General features: G+C 37.5%; 1 protein-coding gene across 1 annotated transcript; it reads left to right on the top strand.

The window, feature by feature from the left end:
- Positions 1 to 275: 275 nt before the first annotated feature.
- LOC114313939 (histone acetyltransferase of the MYST family 1) lies at positions 276 to 20,458 on the top strand. The gene is made up of 9 exons (XM_028260361.2): positions 276 to 620; positions 2,623 to 2,711; positions 3,011 to 3,070; positions 3,557 to 3,766; positions 6,712 to 6,780; positions 7,077 to 7,238; positions 16,181 to 16,274; positions 17,281 to 17,423; positions 20,037 to 20,458. Exons 1-9 carry the CDS (start codon positions 284 to 286, stop codon positions 20,238 to 20,240), a joined length of 1,368 nt encoding a protein of 455 aa, XP_028116162.2. The 5' UTR covers positions 276 to 283; the 3' UTR covers positions 20,241 to 20,458.
- Positions 20,459 to 21,875: the final 1,417 nt, after the last annotated feature.

The raw sequence follows: 21,875 nt of genomic DNA, 5'->3' as shown, positions 1-21,875 counted from the left end.
TGTTTGGTTATGAATTTTGAAAAGTAATGATTATATATTGAATTAAGTTTTGAGAAATAGGTGTAGAATTATGATTTAAAAATTTTAAACAAATAACACACTCAAATTAATGGATAGAACTATATTTTCATGTGCTTATCAAAGGGAGCCTTAGTTATTTTATTTTATTTTATTTTTTTGGTGGTGGTGGTATCACCTATCTACTTTTTTTTTTCTTTTTTTTATTAAAAAAAAAAAACCGAAAAAAATCGAAAAAAAAAAAAAAAAAACGCCACACATATATATGCGCTTCTCGTTCGAATGTTCTGGCGAAATAATGGGTTCCCTAGAGGCACCTACAAGTACAGAGAACGGTGGTTCAAACCCATCACCCGGTGGCTCCCGAAACCACACCGCCGGTGACGGCCCACTTCCAGCGGCGGCGAATTCCACCCCAGCTCAGCCGCCGGAAAATGACGCAACCAGGAAGAGGAAAGCGAGTATGCTGCCTCTGGAGGTCGGTACTCGCGTCATGTGCCGTTGGAGGGACGCCAAGTTCCACCCGGTCAAGGTCATCGAACGGCGGAAGATGCCGACCCCTGCCTCCAACGATTACGAGTACTACGTTCACTACACCGAGTGTAAGAACCTCCCTCTCTCGCTCTCTCTCTCTCTCTGTGCGATCTGGTTTTGTTCAACTTGGATTGTTAGGGTTAGGGTTTATGTTTGCGTCTCTAGCGTTTTTTTCTTCTGAATTATGTGTTTGCTTATGAAATTCGTTTGATTTGTTCTTGTTTGGCTGCTGGCGAAAGCAAGAGAAGAAACGAAATCTTTGATCGTTCTGTTTTATGATTTGGGAGAATTGAAGAAAGCCAAATAGTGCATTAAATGTTGTTTGCTTGCTAGCAATGTACATAATTACTGGAAAGTTTAAAAAATTGTGGTTAGATGAGCTGCGCTTTAAGGATCAATGACTTAGAAATGTGGCAATTTGTTTGTATGTATTTTGTCCATTTCGATAATACTTTCTTCTAGGTGACTTAACACATTATATATATATTGAGACGTCTAAGAAGAATTCAAGCAATATGTAGATGTGTTTGATCTTTTATATAGGGCTTCCCAATTGAGACATGATTGGTTTGAGGATGAATTATGGAATTTGCAATTATGTGTTACTACTATGATTTAGTGAATGAAAAAATTGGTCCAAGAGAATAGCTTCCTGTTGCAACGTCAATTGTAGGAATAATGACTGGTTGAAAAGATGAGTTTTATAGATATATAAATAAAAAGAGGTCATATAAATTATTTGTAAGAAAGAGAATGGATAAGTGAGAAGAATTGGGACCAAAATGTGAGACCTGAGTTTTGCTAAAATGAAAAATGTATGGGTGTCTTGTGACAGCGACTGCTACGTTGGGCTCTGACGCCAATCTCTTTTTGCATAAGAATAATTTGTTCGGATAGGCCTTGAGACTGTTGACCATGGTTTCTAAAGAATAAACTGAGGGTGTGCCCTGTGATTCTCATTTGCCATTCTGCCTCTTTTATTGAAGTATGCAGTGTTCTTGTCATGAGGATTGTATTCTGGAGGAAGTGCAATATCTCTTTTTGAGAGCCTTGTAATAGTTTATTGTTTTAAATAAATTGCTATTAACCAAAAACAAAGGACTAAAAAAGTGACGTACGAATAAAGTCATTCTGTAGTGGTACTAATAGCTAATGTTCATACTGTTACTCTTTATCTCATCCACATTGTTTTCAATTGTGGACAAAAGCTTTCTGGTGGCATTTATTGTTGCATTCCCATTATATGTCACTTCTCCTTTCTATGGCTGCTTTCCCTCCCTCTTGTATTGTTGCATACAATGCCCACAAATGATGGGGTATGCCTAGAGAGGTTTATACTTTTGTATACATTGTTATTTCTGATGTACTAATTGTATTTATCCAAAAAAAATAAAAAATAAAAAATTCTGATGTACTAAAGTTCCAAACCATGTACTGTGCATATCATTCTTGTTGTGTGTTTTTTCACTCTTCCTTGATTTGAGGCTTCTTTTTTTCTCTTGTCATTTACTTTTCAAATGCTTTGAGATGATCGATTTCTAAATTATTGGTTGCCTTATTCCAATTAGCTTTGCCAGCAAACAAAAACATTTCTCATTTAACTTCTGTTGTATTCGCATTTTTTTGTTTTGAACAAAATTCCCTTGTCTAATGTTGTTGTTGGTGATGTATGTATGCAGTTTTCTTGTTTGATATTATTGTGCTATTGTTTGTTGCCTTAAGGAGGGATTAGCTTTGTTATATGTCAAATTTCCTACAATGTCAACTTTGGGGGCTTCTAAATACACCCACTTTATTTTTCTATACACCCATTACATGCATGGTAAACCTTATACATTAGGGTGAAACACTTGTACATGCAGTACAGAGAGATTGGGTAGGTGAATTTAGAAGCTCCTATCAACTTCGTTGCACTAATTGATTTTGTGGCATGTTATGCATGGTTTAATACTAATAGAAGAAGTAATCTGGAAGAAGTATTATTATTATTATTTTTTTAATTTTTATCAATGAGTTATTGTCTTAATTTACATTTTTTTTTTTTTTTTTTTTTGGGGGTTTCTCTCACAGTCAATAGGAGGCTTGATGAATGGGTTAAACTTGAACAACTTGATCTTGATTCAGTAGAGACTGTTGTAGATGAAAAGGTGGAGGACAAGGTAATGTTTTAGTTCTTGTTTTTTATTTGAAACTTCAAATTACTTTGGTAATATTGTGACTTCATCTGTGCAGTAAGTTAAAGTTCAGCCTTTCAAGTTACTTTTGAGTTGTCCCCTATTTTTTCTTTTTCTTTTTATTCTTCTTCTTATTTTATTTTATTTTTGTTGGGGGATAAGGGTAAGGTTTTAGAGGTTCTTTGTATTTCTAATATTGACTTTGAGAAGTTTTAAAAAGGAAAATCTGTTGGAAATATTTTCGATTCTAATTGAAAGGATTTCCTTGCCCTTAATTTTTTCAGGTAACAAGCTTGAAAATGACGCGACACCAGAAACGTAAGATTGATGAGACACATGTGGAGGTATGTATCCCTTCTCCTCTCTTGATTGCTGCATGAGTCAATGTTTTTGCTATTGTTACATGGAGGACTGTACAGTGAAAGTTATTTTATTGTGGTTTAATGCTTGTTAATATTATTGTTATTGGGCAACAAACAAAATATTGTTATTAATTGCTAATTAGTCAATGAAGGATAGATTAAAGGTTTAAGTCTAACCTAAAGAGAACAAGTACAGGAGCTAATAGACTAAAATACTAAGATAGATCTCACGTATTGAAAATTGTCGTTGTCCCCTAGTTATATAACTAGTTTAGTGTGCTTCCCTGTCACAAGCAATTATGCACAAATTGTAAATGTTTAAACAACTGCAAGTTTTTGGTGTTGCCTACTGACTTTGTGAGGTGCAGTTTGTTCTTTTAAATGTTATATCCCTGGTAAAGATTTCTCCATAATTGGCAAACATTTCAGGAAAAGATAATCTGAAGGTGTTTAGTTTCCATTGTGCAGGGCCATGAGGAGCTTGATGCTGCCAGTTTGCGTGAACATGAAGAATTCACAAAAGTTAAGAATATAGCTACTGTAGAACTTGGAAGATATGAGATCGAGACATGGTACTTCTCTCCCTTTCCGCCAGAATATAATGACTCCTTGAAGCTGTACTTTTGTGAGTTTTGCCTCACTTTCATGAAGCGCAAAGAACAGCTTCAGAGGCATATGGTGAGCTTTCCCTAAAATTTTTCTAGTTTTCATTCAGATTGCGGTATGACATGCTTGTAAAAAGGCAGAAAAGCATTATTGTAGCTGTAGTATATTATATTTTGCAGGATGTTGTAGTCAAGTAATTGCATGATTTAAAGTTACCTATGTGCTTGCAAAATTTAATTAATTAATTTACTTATTTATCATTTGACCTTCCTTGCAATTGATTCTTCTTTATAAGAGCCAACCGCTAATCCTATGTGATGCTTATAGCATCAGCACAAACTTTAAGGTTGGTTGGTATTTTGGCTGGATAGACTCTTACAGTTAACAAAAACCAGCGCACATTGGCCTTCCCCCTCCTTCAAATACCCATGGTGTGGGGCTTTGTTACACGGACTATTTTATATATGTGAAGTATCCATGTTGGACACTTACATTTGAGTAAGGGTATGAATGTGTCGACATGTATAGTTGGGCATTTACCCAACAAACATGTATAGTTATTGAAGTTTACCATATAAATATGCATGAAACTCCCATATAGCGCATGGAATGCTCTATTCCACCTTGTAAATACCATTTTGTACTATAAAATAAAAGAAGATTGAAGAAATACGGATATTTGCCATGCTCTATGTCCTTAAACATGGGAATTAAATGAATTTCACATATATACACATGTGCAGCTGATATCCGTACCCAAGCCATGTCACATAAGTATAGGGTATTGGGATGGGATGCGTCCAATATGTACTGGTTTTGGAGGTGATCCTTTGCTTGTGTAATGATGTGAGACACACTAGTGTAATGGTGGGGGTTGGGAGAAGGATGAGATTTTGTTTTCATATAGTCAAATTTGATGTTTCGGGTGGGGCTAGGGAAAAATTAGATGCGGTATTTTCTTTTGTTTTTGGGCATCAACTTCAATGCTTGACTTTTTATGTAAGGAAGGTTCTCGAGTTTTCGCGTTTTAGGGATATTTTGTTACGCATAAAGGTGTAGGACCAAGAGTTGGCAGAGTTGACAAGGTTCATTGATAGATTGTATGAAATGTCCAACCTTCAGAATGGAGAGGACTTGTAGCAATGAAATCTTTCTAGATCGGGTTGCTTTCAATGAAATTTGTTTACAAGGCTTTGATCAATTGGCATTTTCCTTATTTCTATAGAGAGCAATGTGGGGCCCTAGATAATCTTATCCGTAGAAGACTAATGATAGTGAATTGGTGCTTTATGTGTAAATAGAACGGTAACCTTCTCAACCATTGCTATGTTGCCAGAGAGATTTCTACTTCAATGCTCTCAATTTAGGGGGGAGTGGGTTTTCCCTTTTTGAAGTCAAGGAGCTTCTTCATGGTTGGCGGGGGTTTGTGTGGGGAAGAACTTAGTTGCATGAAGCAGGGGTGGGGTGCAACTATAGGAGCAAGGGCATATAAAAGTTTCTTAGGTTGGGATCACCTATAGGAGCATTTATATATTTTATAAATTAAATATATTAGTATTTTTTAACAATTATTTTTACTGCTTAGTTGTAATGTGTTAAAATATGAATAAATATTAGAGATTAATGTCAACTCAAAAATATTTGAAAATGAATGTATAAATCTACATTGTTTTTCTTTTATAATTACAAGTAATTTTGGGAGACAATGTCTATGGTTTGATTTTGATTTCTGTTGAATTTGATGGTGGCTAGTGTCTCAATCATGTTGAAGCTTGTGGTGGTTGGTGGTGATAGTTAGGCTAATAATGATGTTGATGTTATGGTTGTTGTGATGCTGCTTTTACAGCAATGGTAGTTATGAGTCTTTGCAGAGAAAGCAAAGTGAAGGATAAAGCTTAATGAGATAGGATTAGGTGTTGCGCAAAGTTTACGGTAATATCATGCCAACTTTTGGCTGTAGATGAAAGTGTAAACATTCGTTCACTGTTAACAGAGTTTGACATAGGGAAGTTCAGTGTCATTTTAAAAACCTGAGGGGAGGTCTTCGTAATTGTCATAAACCTCATCGGAGGTCAGTGTAATTTACCCTTATATTTTTAATATGTAATGTAAGTATATATTGTTGGCAAGATGGTTGACGGATATTATTTTCTGCCGTTGTATATAGGTTTAAAAATTTAATGTAATATGTTAAATTAGAGGCCAAAGTTTTTTTACTTTCTGAGACTCAGATTTTATCCTTAGACAATAGTCAGATTTTCTGCTGTTGTATATTATCCAAAGTTTTTTTACTTTCCAAGACTCAGATTTTTTTAGATTTTGTCGTTAAATTAGAGGTCATCTTTAACTATTTCAAGTTTTTATTTTATTTATTTATTTTTTATGGTGGTGCTTGTCTAGAAAGAAAATATGTATTGTGATCTATATTTATTTTCTGATTTTTAAGGATAAAGCTTAATGAGATAGGATTAGGTGTTGCGCAAGGTTTATGGTAATATCATGCCAGCTTTTGACTGTAGATAAAAGTGTAAACATTCGTTCACTGTTAACAGAGTTTGACATAGGGAAGTTCAGTGTCATTTTAAAAACCTGAGGGGAGGTCTTCGTAATTGTCATAAACCTCATGGGAGGTTAGTGTAATTTACCCTTATATTTTTAATATATAATGTAAGTATATATTGTTGGCAAGATGGTTGACGGATATTATTTTCTGCCGTTGTATATAGGTTTAAAAATTTAATGTAATATGTTAAATTAGAGGCCAAAGTTTTTTTTCTTTCTGAGACTCAGATTTTATCCTTAAACAATAGTCAGATTTTCTGCTGTTGTATATTATCCAAAGTTTTTTTACTTTCCAAGACTCAGATTTTTTTAGATTTTATTGTTAAATTAGAGGTCATCTTTAACTATTTCAAGTTTTTATTTTATTTATTTATTTTTTATGGTGGTGCTTGTCTAGAAAGAAAATATGTATTGTGATCTATATTTATTTTCTGATTTTTACCCTCTGTTTGCAGAGGAAATGTGATCTCAAGCATCCCCCTGGTGATGAGATTTATCGAAGTGGTACCCTGTCAATGTTTGAGGTGTGCTCTCACATCCTAGAATTTTTGTTCTCCCACTATTTTTTGGACTTAGTTTGCCAGTTTCTTATTTAATGCCGTCAGGGTCACGATTGCACATTCCCTCATTGTTTGTTTTAGTAAATTTATTCAAGCTCCAAATTACATTGTTTAGTTTGATGAAACTTCAAAATTTTATTTTCAGTTGATCCTCTTTTTGTGTTGTATCTACAAATTATGTGGTCAGTTGATTACAATTGGATGAATGTGGTCTCTGTGGTTTGTTAGCTTTTCTGAGTTGTAATAATATTTTGAAACAGGTTGATGGCAAAAAGAACAAGGTTTATGGACAAAATCTTTGCTACTTGGCAAAATTGTTTCTTGATCACAAGACTCTCTATTATGACGTTGATCTATTTCTGTTTTATGTGCTATGTGAATGTGATGATCGGGGATGCCACATGGTTGGCTACTTTTCTAAGGTAATTGTTTATCTTTTGAGTTTTTCTTTGAAGCCCTACCTCAGTTATTGTTGCTGTTCTGCTATATTTCTTTGTGAACTGAATTTTTCTAAGAGAATGTTTAATTTGGCATGATCTGTGAGATTATCTGATGTCTCAAACTATTTGGTGGCATGTGCCATGCAGTTGTTATATGTGGATGATTATTTTTTTTTTGAATCTGCTAGCTGAATAACAGCTTATATGTATATTTAGCTATTGATGTTAACTTGGCCTGTGTTAGTTCCTGGTATAAATGAGTGTCAATCTAAAATTGATCTATTACCTAGGCTTTTGCTAATTTGCATTGTAGTTCGCCAATTTGATTTTTGGTTTGTGGACTGGACCACTGAAGTCAAGTCCCGTGGTTTGTCATAGTGGACCTAAAATGGGAGTCATCTATACTGTTACAGAATCACACAAATGGGTATTGATATTGTATATATATTTACTGGTGTCACTCTAGGTTTAATAAGCGCATGCAAGATCATATTTCTGATGTTAGTCTGTTGACTAGAAGTGTATAACCATACAGACAAGTCTATTGTGAAGAACTTCTCATCAAACAAAAGTAGAAAGTGAAATAAAGGAGAATCAATGTTTTGGAGGTGTGGGGTTCTAAAATTCTGGGAGCAGTAGGCTAAGACAATGAAGGTATTCCAAATGCTGAATTAACAATGATCATATGTGTGAGAATATTAGGTTAGGTTTATATATATGGTAGTGTATATTGTGTATATATTATGAGGGATTGTGTATATATATGGCAATGTTTTCTATTCCTTTTTAGTCTTAAGGTTAGGATTACTATATAATCATATGTATTCTTTTTATTATAACACAATTGAATATACAAAATTCATTCAAAAAACTTGCATGGCATCAAAGCTAGTTTTCAAACCCTAGCAGCCATCGTGAAATCCTCTTTGGTTCTGATTTCTAGTTCGACTTTGTTCTTTGGACTTGATCGAACTCTCTAGTTATCATCAAGTCAAGCCTCTGCTTCGTTAGGCTCGCGAGACCTATCTGGTTCATCAAAGGTCATCTGATTCGAGAACCCAGTTCTCCTCTCTCTGGTTCTTTAGGTGCTTGACTCGTCTGTTTCATCGCGAGGTTGTGACCCATCGTCGTAACCCGTCTAAGTCGCGAAGACCCTCATCGTAGCTCATCTGAGTCGAGAGGACTCTGGTCGTTTGTCTCTTCCGCTCTCGTGCCTCGCGCGAAGGTCTACTACCCCCTCTCTCTTTCTCTCTCTCACACACACACGCACATTCATCTCGCTGACGATAGCTGATCTCTTCTTCGACGAGGTTCGTCTCATCTGTCTGGTCGTCTTAGTCGACCTATCTGGTCGACCCATCTGTTCAACGTGGTCACTATGCTTCGATAGCTAATTTTGTCTCTCTGGTTCTTCTTCAGTCTCTCTTAGTTCGTGTATTTGATCTTTGGTTCACTAGCTTGCACTCTATTTTGGTTATATTTTGGGTTTATTACACTTAAACCCCTCAATTGTCTATTTATCATCCTTTGAACTCTAGTTTAACTATTTTTGCTCTATTTTGAATTTGTTACACTTGAACCCCTTCAGTTTTCTAGTTATTATGATGTCTTTGGCTTATGATGAATGTGCCTTTTGCCATCTGTGGGGCCATTGGAAGTACTATTATCCCAAGAAGAGACGTTTGCCTGCCTCGTCTTTTCAATAGTTTCAAAACCAATTCTGGGCTCCTCTTGCTGCTTATATTGCATTTGCTCCGGCTCCTGATCCTGACTTGGCCTTGAGTGCTCAAATTGGTTAGTTTCAGCATATACTGTATACCTCCCAACCATCCCCATCTACCTCCATTGTTTCCTCTCTTCATTCAGGCTTTCTGGGGTCTTCTTCAGGTATTTCTTCGTCTGTCTGGATTTTTGACTCTGGTGCCTCTCATCATCATGACTCCCCATCTCTCTTTACTTTAAAATTGTACTCCCTCTCCCTTTCCTATTACTGTCAATGCTGCTAATGGGTTTGGTATGTCTGTTATATCTGTTGGGTCTGTTTTACCGTCTGCTATGTTTGCTGTTTCTATTTCATCTGTTCTTTATGTTCCTCAGTTATTTGTCAGTTTATTATCCATCAGTCAGCTTGATGCCTCTGATTTTGATGTTATCTTTTCTTCTTCTATTTGTTTAGTGCAGGATAGGATATCCAAGCAGCAGATTGGGACTGGTTGTAGAGTTGGAGATCTCTATGTGGTGGAGAGCCTATATCTGCCTATGACTATCTCTCCGATTGCTTTTTCCTCTTTTTAGTTATATTTTTTGTCAAGTCCTTTCTATTTATGGCATTCCAGATTAGGACATTTGTCTGTTGACCGCTTACGGTCTGTAACCCAGTCAGATATATTGGGTAAAATTTCTCCTAATCAACTTACCAAGTGTCGGGGGTGTAAACTTGCCAAAATGACAGTTTTACCTTTCCGTAAAAGTACCTCTATATCTGATACACCGTTTTCTTTAGTTCATACTAATGTCTGGGGTCCTTCTCATTTTCTCATTAAAAAGGGCTCTGCATACTATGTTTCATTTGTTGATGACTGCACCCGTTACACTTGGGTTTATCTTATGACTCATAAGTCTGACTTCAACCAGATATGTTGTACTTTTCATTTTATGGTCACTACACAGTTTGGGTCTACTATTAAATTGTTGCAGTCTGACTTGGGTAGGGAATACTTTAAAACTGAGTTCCGTGAATATTTAGCCAATTTGGATACCTTTCACCAAACTTCCTGTATTGATACACCTGCCCAAAATGGTCGAGTTAAAGCGTAAACACCGTCATCTCCTTGAGACAGCTAGGTCTCTCTTTTTTCTGCCTTCGTTCTGGTTCTGTTTTGGGGTGAGGCAGTTCTTACTACTGCTTTTCTTCTCAATCGTATGCCTGCCCCTCTTCTTTTTGGTCGGTCTCCATGTGAGGCTTTGTTTTCTTAACTTCCTAATTACCCCCCCTTTCGTGTGTCTGGCTCTGCTTGTTTTGTCCTTTTGCCCTGTAAAGATAGAACCAAACTTAGTGCCCTGTCTGTCTTTTGTGTCTTTTTAGGTTACAGTCTCACTCAGAAAGGTTATCGTTGTTGTGACCTTATTTTCTGTCGCCTTTATATCTCCTGCCATCTTGCCTTTCTCAAATGTCTACCTTACTTTCAACTTCCTTCTCTCACAGTTCTAGTTTCCAAAGAGGATTTGGTTTATATTAATCCATTTTCTTCTGAGGTCCCTCCTGATGAGTACATTTTTGTTGTTCCCCATGAGCTTATTCCCTCCTCCCTGTACCACCCTTCCTAATGAGTCCCTCTCCACTGACCCCCATGAGTTTGTTCCCTCCTCTCCTCCTCCTCCTGCTCCTGTTCTTTCACTTTCTCCTTCTCCTTCTCCTCCTCCTCCTCCTCCTCCTTCTCCTTCTCCTTCTCCTTCTTTTTCTGCTTCTTCTTCTCCTCTTCCTCCGGCATTAGTCAATTCTCGTCGCAAGGCTCTCCCTCCACTAGTTGTCTCTGCCTCTACTGTTGATCCTCTTGCTTTTGACGACTCTGATCTTGCTAACCGTAAGTATTTCCTTCGCATCCGTAAGCAGGTAGTTAAACTTGGTTTTGCTAAAACATGTTTTTGTCCTTCATGCTGTACGTTTTTGTCTGTTATCCGCGCTTTTTCAGAATCTCAGTCTTAAAAGGAGGCCTCTTAGGATCCTCATTAGATTCAAGCTATGGAGGATGAGTTGATTGTTTTGCAAAAAATTAGTACTTGGGAGTTGGTTCCTTTGCTTGCTGGTAAGAATCTGGTTGGTTGTAAATGGGTTTACAAAGTCAAGACTCATTTTGATGGTTCTCTTGAGCATGACAAGGCTTGCCTAGTTGCTAATGGTTTTTCACAGGAGTATGGTATTGATTATGAGGAGACCTTCGCCCCTGTTGCCAAGATGACTATTGTCCGTACTTTGATATATGTCCCTGTTGTTCGTCATTGGCCTCTTTATCAGATGGTTGTTAAGAATGTTTTTTTTAATGGTCATCTTGTTGAGGAGGTTAACATGCATCCTCCCCTGGCCTTCACCATTCCTCTGGACAGGTTCGTTGTCTTCGGCATGCTCTGTATGGTTTGAAGCAATTTCCTCATGCTTAATATGATCTCTTTCAGACTGCTGTTACTGAGCTTGTGTTTCATCTTTCAACCTAGGACTTAGCTTTTTTTTTTTTTTTTTTTTTGGAAAGCCAATAAGAAATTTTATTAAAGAAAGTTTGGACGACAAGAAGTCCTCATACAATGAACAAGAACCCAATCAGAATAAAAACAACTGTCAAAAAAAGAAAGAGAAAACAAGAAAATCCAAACACTAGGGGTTGCAAACAGCAAACCAATCCATAGAAATCAAGAAAAGTGGAACTCCTTTAAACGGAGGAGACACAAAAGCCCAAAATGAAGCCAAAAAACCAGCCCTATCCCACAAAGAGTCTACAGCAGCCTCCTTTCCATCAAAGATCCTTGAATTCCTTTCCAGCCAAATAATCCAGAAAATAGCACAAACAATACAAGACCACAAGATTTTGGCTTTCTTAGAACCGCTGAACCCATCAAACTTAACAAGAAACATATGTGCACCGTGGAGGAGCCCATTTAACATCACAAACCAAATAGACGCTGCCATAACTTCATAGCCACCGAACAATGAAGAAAGAGATGATCCGCTGAGTCCGAACTCCTCTTGCACATTACGCACCATTGAGGGCAAAGATAGTGATTAGGCTTTCTCCTTTGGAAAAAGGTCATTGGTCATGACACCTCTATGAGCTAAGGATCACATGAAAAACTTCACTTTATGAGGAACACCCGCTTTTCAGATTTTCATATGAAGAGGAAACAAAGGAATGGAGGACTTATCAATGAGATTGTCAAACAAAGATTTATAAGAAAAGATCCCTGAAGAACTGATATTCCATACCCTTTTATCAGGAGATGAAACTAAGGAAACCCCATCAATCAATGTCAACAAAGATGCCAACTCAAGAGACTCCCTATCACTTAGATTCCTAAGGAAATTGAAATTCGAAGAGATTGGTGCCACATTAGAACATGCCACTGACGCAATTGACACATTTCGAATGTGAACCAATCGGTATAAAAGTGGAAAAGCTTTATCAAAAGATGTCACCCTCACTCAAACATCCTCCCAAAATCGAATATTGGCCCCATCACCCATTTTCATAGACACAAACAGAGACACAATGGGAAACAAACGAGAGATAGACTTCCACGGAGAACGACAATTGCCTCTGCTAACCACAATAGAATCTCTACCATTAGCCTGAATTCTGTACTTGCTTTTAATAATATAACACCATAAAGACTCGTTTTTCTCGGGAAATCTCCACAACCATTTGCTCAAGAGGGCAATGTTTCTAGCAACAATGTTCCCAATAGCAAGACGCCCTTTACGCCGAGGAAGAGAGACAACCTCCCAATTGACTAAGTGATTCCTTTTACCCTCATCACCCCCCTCTCACAGAAAATCTCTCAACAATTTCTCAATTTGCTTTGCAAAACGAACCAGTATCTTGAAAAGGGACAAAAAATAAATAAGAATACAACTCAATACTGATTGTACCAAAGTGTATCTCCCACCCCGAGACAACAATGCTCGCTTCCAACCCTCCAATCTTTTCCTAATCTTAACAAGGGCTGGATTCCAAAAGGCCTCTGTTCTAGGATCGCCACCCAACACTGATAGGACTTTGCTTTGTTTCTCCTCCGCACCTCTGCTGGTTTTGTTGTCTTATTACTGTATGTGGATGATATGATTATTACTGGCTCTGATTCTTCTGCTATCTTTGACATCAAGTAGAATCTCTTCCGCACCTTCGAAATGAAAGATTTAGGGCCATTGTAGTACTTTCTTGGTATTGAGGTTGGGGTGGCTTATTCTCTCAAGGGCTACTTTTTGTCTCGGGCCAAGTATGCTAATGAAGTTATTCACTGTGCTGGTCGTACTGACACTAAGATTGATGATACCCCCACTGAGCTTAATGTGAAACTTAAACACTTCTGATGGTGTTCCTCTGCCTGATCCTACTTTATATCGAGAGCTCGTGGGTTGCTTAGTTTATTTGGCGGCTACTTGCCCTAATTTTGCCTATGCTATTCATGTGGTTAGTTAGTTCGATTTTAATTCTCGTCTATGAAGCACGGACACGGGACACGACACGGACACGGGGATACGCAAATTTTAAAAAAATGGAGGACACGACACGTTGGGACACTTTTAATATATATAATTTTTTTATTTATTATATGTCTAAAATAAAAAAAAAATCATTAATTTTTATACGATTATAATAATAATAAAATTAATAAACATATTTAAAAATTTTTTTAATAAAAAATGAGTGTTTTTAAATAAAAATAATTTATTTTATGAATTTTAAGTTTAACAAAAATAAAGATAAAAAAAAGAAAAAAGAAAAAAGAAAAAAAAAAGAGTGAAGGAAATAAAAGAGGAGAGAGAGAAACGGGTGAAATAGAAAAAGAGGGAAAAGTGAATCAGCAAAAGAGGGAAGTGAAATCAGAGAGAGAGAGAACAGGAGAAGGAGAAGTCGAAGAAGACGAAGGAGAAGAAGACGAAGAGGACGAGGCGAAAAAGAAGAGAGCAGACAAATACCTCAGCTTCTTCATTGATCTGAACAGGTTAGGCTCCTCTCTTCTCCTCCCTCTATCTCTTTCTCTGTCTCTGTCTGTCTCCTCTCATCTCCTCCCTCGATCTCTATCTTCTCTCCTCCCTTGAACTCTTTCTCTGTCTCCTCTTCTCCCTCGATCTCTTTCTCTCTTTCAGTTAGGGTTCTCTCTTTCTCTCTTTTAGTTAGGGCTTTGATCCACCTCAGGTGTGTCCGGAAAGTGTCACAGCGTGTCCATGGCGTCTCCGACTGCAAAAATTCAAAAAAAAAAAAGAGGACACGTTAGAGAGAGTGTCGGACACGTGTCCACCGCGTGTCCGTGTCCATGGTGTCTCCGACTGCAAAAATTCAAAAAAAAAAAGAGGACACGTTAGAGAGAGTGTTGGACACGTGTCCACCGCGTGTCCGACGCGTGTCCGTATCCGTGTCTGACACTCGTACGCAGGCCCTGAGGACGTGTCGGTGCTTCATAGATTCTCGTTCTACATATTGGGCTGCTTTGGTTCGGATTCTTCACTATCTTCGTGGTACTATCTTTCAAGGATTGATGTTGTCCTTTACTTCTTTCTTGGCTTTAGTAGCCTATGCTGATAATGATTGGATTAGTGATGTTACAGATCCTAAGTCCACTTCTGGTTTCTATATGTTTCTTGGCAATTCCTTAATTTTTTGAAAAAGTAAGAAACAAACTGTTGTTGTCCGTTCTACTGCCGAAACTGAGTATCGTGCTATAGCTCATGCTATTGCTGAAATTGTTTGGCTTCGTTGGCTTCTCTCTTACTTAGGCGTCCCTTAGTCTTCTCTGACCTCCCTCTATTGTGATAACCGTAGTGCTATTCAGATTGCCCATAACACTGTCTTCCATGAGCGAACAAAGTACATTGAGATTGATTGTCACTTTGTTCGTCAGCATCTATAGTCTGGCTCTATCTTACTTCCTTTCGTCTCTTCGGCTCTACAACTTGCAAACTTCTTTACCAAGATTCACATCGCTACTCGGTTTCAGTTTTTTCTTGGCAAACTCTCAGTATTTTCTACTAAAACACCTTGAGTTTGAGTGGGGGTGTGAGAATATTAGGTTACGTTTATATATATGGTAGTGTATATTGTTTATATATTCTGAGATATTGTGTATATATATGGTAGTGTTTTCTTTTCTTTTGTAGTCTTAGGGTTAGGATTACTAATAATCAGATGTATTCTTTGTATTATAACACAATTGAATATACAAATTCATTCAGAAAACTTACAATGTGGTGTTTTGGAAGAAGGGCCCTGCATGGAAAATATGTTCATGGATTGAAAGATTGGATCATGGCTCCATAAGAGAAATATAAACCCTGTCATTGCATCTAGATCATTTTATATTTTATATTTTTGTATTGGCATCTCCAAATACCAAGCAGATAGTGCCTGCCTTTAGTATTTATTGTCTTCAGAAGGGTCTAGTCCAGTGGGTAGTCCCAAATTGAGATAACAATGTTGATTCTGAATATATGTTCTGGAGCATTCTTTTGTTGTGTGTATGTGTAATAAACTTTGGGAAGGTATATTATTATCACTTGGTTAATTGTCAAATATTGGTTCCATGAGTTGTTAGTTTAGTTACTAGTTACGCTTATGATTATCAGGAAATGAAAAGTTACATTTAAAACAATGGGGTACACTAATTCAGTGGGTCTGTGGAGCCCATGTGAGGTAAAAGTTATACTTCAGCTATTGAACTGTGGCCTTCACAATACGAATTTGCTGTCTTACATTACATTTTATGTTTCTGTCTCTTCAGGAGCTGTTTCTTAGTGCAACTTACTCATGTAGCTTCGTTGAACTTCAGCTATCAAACTGTGGCCTTCACCATACGAATTTGTTGTCTTTCATTACATTTTATGTTTCTGTCTCTGAAGGAGCTGTTCTTAGTGCAACTTACTCATGTGGCTTAAATCATCCTAATATTTAAAAAAAAAAAAAAAAAAAAAATCATCTTTGGTAGTACTGCCAGTGTTTCTGTTCTTCTATCCTTTCAATGCTACATCATACCTTTCCAATTTTTGTGGTCTGCCACCTTAAGCAACTACATATGCAGTTAACCTCTAATTCCTCCTTTCTATAAATATGAATGCTGTATCTGTTAATTAAGACATTTTGGGAACCTGAAGCTGTTTGTGACAATTTTTAAAATATCCCAAGGACTAATACCTCACTATCCTTCATCATCCAATGCAGGAAAAGCATTCAGAGGAGTCCTATAACTTGGCCTGCATTCTCACTCTTCCTCCCTACCAGAGGAAAGGCTATGGGAAGTTCCTAATCGCATTTTGTAAGCTCTCTTCCATTTAATTTCTCTCATCTTTTGTTTTTTAACCTTTAGTTTTTTACTTGTAAGTTGTAATATATAGAAATACAATTCCTCTTTCCCTGGGTTCAATATTAAGTGCAGAATAAAATAAGACCCCCCATCCCCACCCACCAACCAATGATTCATGGACTTCCCTGGCGTGTTTTTGTTCACCGGAAGGAAGGATATGAGATATGTGTTCAACCCCATCACCCAATTGGATACCCGGATTCTAATACTCCCTCCGTCCCAAAATAATGGTCTATTTTGGGGAATCTAACTTTTTTTTATAGTACAATTATTATATTTTAAAAATATTAATTTTTCAAAATTGCCCTTTGATAGTACATTTTTTTGGGAATATCAATTGTCATAATTGTACTTTTTGTATTATTAATGAATTTAAAAGAAGGGCAAAATAGTAAATTCATATTATTTTATTCCTTGATTTTTGAAAATGGACTAATGTTTTAGGACAATGAAAAATGGAATAAAAACTAATATTTTGGGACAGAGGGAGTAGATTTTTACGATGTTTGAAGAAGAAACTCACATTTGATAGTAAAGAACTCAACTAAGCTAAATAATTGCACTCAATCTTGGAATTGAATTGCCAACACAAAAATGACCAAGGGGTACAAGACTCATATTTCTTCACAAGAAGGATATGGGTCCACTGACAGAATGGGTGCATTGCCAACTTGTGGTTATTGGGTGTTTGCTTACTCCCAAAATCTCACCATTCTGTTGGTCTGATGATTTGAGTAAGAATCTAGAGATCTCAGGACTTGTGAGGTCTTGTCTTAACTCTGCACTTTTTTTTTTTTTTGGGTTGTGGGGTGGGGTGGCTGCTCTAAAAATGGTTAATTATTTCCTGAAGAGTAAGTGTCATACTGATACAATTTTTCATTTGATATGGTACTGATCTGTCTTTATTATTGATTTTCAAGTGAAAATAATTGCTAATGTCATTTCAAATTTGAAACAGCTTATGAGCTTTCCAAGAAAGAAGGTAAAGTTGGCACGCCTGAAAGACCCCTTTCAGACCTGGGGCTACTAAGCTATAGAGGGTACTGGACCCGTGTTCTTTTGGATATTTTGAAAAAACACAAGGGCAACATATCTATTAAGGTATGTGTTGGAACATGTGCTAGAGTTATCCAAAGTTCAGAAGGTCAACTGCCTCCAAATCCTTCTTTCATTTTCCTAATCCCCTGCCCTTTTCTTCTAGATGCATTGTTACCCCTATGTTGTGTATGTTTGGGGTTGATAAGGTCATAGGATTAGACTATGTATCTTGCTCAATGCCGAATCCCACGTTTGGATGTAAATGTGGACTTCTGGATTGACAGTCCCTTCAGACTATGTTTCCTACATGGGGGACTATAGATTCCCGTGGGGGGAATGTGGAAATTTAGGGAATTAAGGGAGTTCCAGATTAGGGGGTTAAAAGACCAAAATACTTTCAAACTATGGTCATTAATATTCCTTCCTAACCCAGGGTCATTGCAAACGTGGGATATGATATGTAATCTTAAAGGATTTGTAATCTGAGGATTATTCTGATGGAATTCAGTCAGTGAACAAATATGGCCTTAGTTCTATGAAGCACGGATATGGACACGGGACATGGAAATTTTCAAAAAATGGGGACACGGACACGGCAGGGGACACAACAATTTTATTTTTTATTTTTATAAATATTTTTATTTTAATATACGTTAATTATTTTATTTATTTATTATATTTTTTAAATAATATGTTTCTGATAATTTTTTATTTTATTTTATATACATATATATATATTTTATATTAATATGTATAAATAGTAAATAATATGTTATTTGTATTTATAAAATAATATTATCTTATATATACTAATACATATATATATATATATATATATATAAAAGATAAGAAAGAGGGCGAGAGGGACAAAGACGCGACTTGCGAGCAAGACAGAGAGAAGACGAGAGACGCAAGCAAGAGAGAAGGTGAGAGAGAGAGAGATGCTTACGGTGGAAGTCGTGAAGTCGAAGGGATACAGATCGTGGACAACTGGATGTCAATGTGGCGATTGGATGTTCGATTGATTAACTGGATGTCTTCGATCGCGCGGCAGGTTTGTCTCTTCACTTTCTTCCTTCACGCTCTCTCTCCTCACCGTGTCTCATGCCGTGTCCAGATCTGGACACGCGTGTCCTCTACAAAAAAAACAATTAAATTAAAGGAACACGGCAGATGGCGTGTCCCGTACGTGTCCCTGTATCTGACACCGCCATGGCACTGATTTTGCCGTGTCCATGCTTCATAGCCTTTAGTTTTTACAGGCATATAATCATCCTCTGGAGTGGAGCCATCACCACAAATATACAGAATATGACACTTCTGTTTCATGAAAGAAAGGCAACAATTATTGCAATCAGTGCTTTGATTGGTTATATTTGTTCGACTGGTCAAAGGACTGGTTGCTTTGGCAATAGTCACACCTTTCATGAAATCCTAAAGTTCAATCCTCTGTAGCATAGGATGAGAGTAATAGAACAATAATATGGACTTGTTGTAAATGCTACGTTTAAGAAAAGGAAATATCAAATGTTATGTGAAAAAAAATAAATGGTTGGATTGCCTTCATTTGATGTTGCATTAATATCTCCAATTTTTTTTTGTCCACCTTCTAAATTTTTTTTGGTTTCATCTTTGTCTCAACATTGTATATTCTATTGTGCGGGATAAAGGTATGCATTTCGCAAGAGTACCAAATGTAATATATTTTGTTGATTTTAGATGGAGGTATTGATGTTTGTCTTAAGCACACTGACACGAGACACAAATATGACGCGAGGGCACATCGACACAACAATTTTCAAAAAAAATTAAGACATGACAGCAAATAGATATATGTTTATATTTACATGATAATAATACTTATCTTGCATTTTTTACATTAGAAATATGTTTATATTTTATTATAGGGTTATTTACACGATGACCCCCTCAACTATTAGCGAATATCACTTTACCATCCCTCGTTGATGAACCCGCACATTTTGACCCTTTCAACTGTAAAAATGTATCACTTTTGACTCTTGTAGAACCCCTTCAGACCACCTCCGAAGGGGTGTGTTTGTACAATTTTCATAATTGAATGGATCAATATGTACCGGTTCATAGACGAGGGGGGTAGAGTGATATTCGCTAATAGTTGAGGGAGTCTTAATGCAATTTACCCATTATTATATGAAATAGTAAGAAATCATTTTATATATTTGAAAAATAACTGGAAAAAAAAATCCTATTATCTATTTCAGAAAGTCTTGTTCACAAACAAATTGAATGTTTTAAATGTTAGAATTCCTGAAATTAAAAGCCTAAAGAAAGAAGGATGTAATTAATCATTGGCCTCCAAGTTATTTTCTTCAAACTTGCAATGCATCTCATGCGTGTCTAAACGATGGACACATATATTCCCCAAGTATGTAATTCTATAAAAAAATAAAATAATAATAAGTCACATTTGGATATGTGCCTGAGACTTACATATCATCTTCTTGGAAAAGTGTGCACGTCTTGGCTACCTATTAAGTAGATGTGTGTAAAAAATTCAACTTGGGATGGCAGTAGAAATATTTGTGTGAATGGTTACCCAATCAGAAAATATACGAATCCCATCACATCTGAACCATGTTTCTGTTTATTTTATTTTGGTTACTATCTTGTTTCCTTCAATGATTCGCTCTGCAGGAGCTTAGTGACATGACGGCCATCAAGGCTGAGGATATCTTGAGCACCCTTCAAGGCCTAGAACTGATCCAGTATCGAAAAGGGCAGCATGTCATTTGTGCAGATCCCAAGGTCTTGGATCGTCATTTGAAAGCTGCAGGCCGTGGTGGTCTTGAGGTAGATGTCTGCAAATTGATATGGACTCCTTATAAAGAGCAAAGTTGATACTTGATGGTTAAAAACCTTGGTATTTTACCGTCTTTCTTGTCTACCTTGAACAGTGGCTTAAAAACCTGGCTTGTATATACTAGAAGAAATTAGGGGAGAAAACAATGAGAACTTTAGATCTGTGGGCTATTGGCTGGACGATTCGATGTTTTTAAGTTGTACATGTATTAACAATAGCTGATCTGAAGATTTATGAAAGTGATGTGTTTACTGAACTTGGTACTCTCTCTGATTGCTATTTTATTGAGAATGTTAAAAGTCATCCAAAGTGCCAAGTCTTGTGATTTGCGCTTTGCTGTCATTGTTAGGAAGGTCTGAACATTGCTCTGGGTATGTTTATGACCATGGATTTCTGCATTCGCCATGGATTTCTTCATTCGATCATATGCGGAGTTGTTTGCATCATATGTTGGCTGATTATCTGATTGGTTGCTTTTATATTATATGTTGGCCATTTTGAAGGATGATTGCTTGCTTGTGATAACGAAACCTTGTGAACATTTATGAAATTTTGATATAAATGCATTGCTTTGTATAGAGACGACCCAGCACGAAGGATGATCGCTAGCTTGTGAATGCATGAGGTAAGATGTTCACCCGTGACATGGATGACAGGTTTTGTTTTTGAAGATGATTTCATAGACTACTGTAGGTGACTATTTTTAATTTATTAATATGAAAAAAGGTACAATTTGATGAAACACTTTCTATGATAAGCTCTGAAGGGGAAAGCTTTGATCTGATTTAGCATGGCTTTACTACAATTAATGAGGGTCAGTTTGGTAACGTTTACGTTTTCAGTTTATATTTACAAAAATTTTATAAATTAATTTTTGTTTATTTTTAGAAAAACATAAACTAAAAATGTGTTTGGTAATTGACAAAATATTTAAAAATTTTAAAAAATATAAAAAAGAGTGAGAAATGGCAAGTGGCGGCGGAAGACGGTGGTGGAAAGTAGCGGCAGGTGGATAGCGGGTAGCGGGTAGTGGGGGGTGGGTGGGTGACGGTGGCGGGTGGTGGGTGGTAGCGAGTGAGTGGTGGTGGGTGGGTGGTGGTGGCAGGTGGGTGGCGGATGGCGGGTGGTGACGGGTGGGTGGGGGTGGCGGGTGGTGGTGGTGGTGGTGGGGGGTGGGTGACGGTGGTAGAGAGTGGGTGGCGGGTGGTGGTGGCGGCGGGTAGGTGGTGGGTGGTGATGGTGGGTGGGTGACGGTGGCGGGTGGTGAGTGGTGGTGGTGGCGGCAGATGGGTGGCGGATGGCGGGTTGTGGTGGGTGATGGCGGGTAGTGGTGGGGGTGGGTGGGTGGTAGCGAGTAGATGGTGGTGGTGGTGGTGGCAGGTGGGTGGCGGGTGGTGGATGGTGGCAGCAGGTGGGTGGTGAGTGGTAGTGGCGGGCAGTGGTGGCGGGTGGGTAGCAGGTAGGTGGTGGTGGCGAGGAGTGGGTGGTGGTGGTGAGTGGGTGTCAGGTGGGTGGTGGTGGCGGGTGGTGGTGGCAGGTGGGTGGTGGTGGCGGAAGACGGTGGTGGAAAATGGTGGCAGGTGGTGGCTAGTGGCTAGTGTTGGGTGGTAAAAAAAAAAAAAAACTCAAAACTCAAAACAGAAATACATTTTTTTAGTTTATATTTTTTGGTC

Source organism: Camellia sinensis, chromosome 3 (genome assembly GCF_055761805.1).
Source record: "Camellia sinensis isolate YWXY chromosome 3, ASM5576180v1, whole genome shotgun sequence".
Taxonomy (NCBI): domain Eukaryota; kingdom Viridiplantae; phylum Streptophyta; class Magnoliopsida; order Ericales; family Theaceae; genus Camellia; species Camellia sinensis.
Note: the sequence above shows the minus strand (reverse complement) of the source record. Positions and strands in the feature narration are given on the sequence as shown.

Coding starts and splice junctions, on each gene's coding strand:
- LOC114313939 (XM_028260361.2), top strand. CDS start 284: ATGCGCTTCTCGTTCGAATGTTCTGGCGAAATAATGGGTTCCCTAGAG. Junction 621..2,622: donor CTACGTTCACTACACCGAGT/GTAAGAACCTCC, acceptor TTTCTCTCACAG/TCAATAGGAGGCTTGATGAA. Junction 17,424..20,036: donor AGGGCAACATATCTATTAAG/GTATGTGTTGGA, acceptor TTCGCTCTGCAG/GAGCTTAGTGACATGACGGC.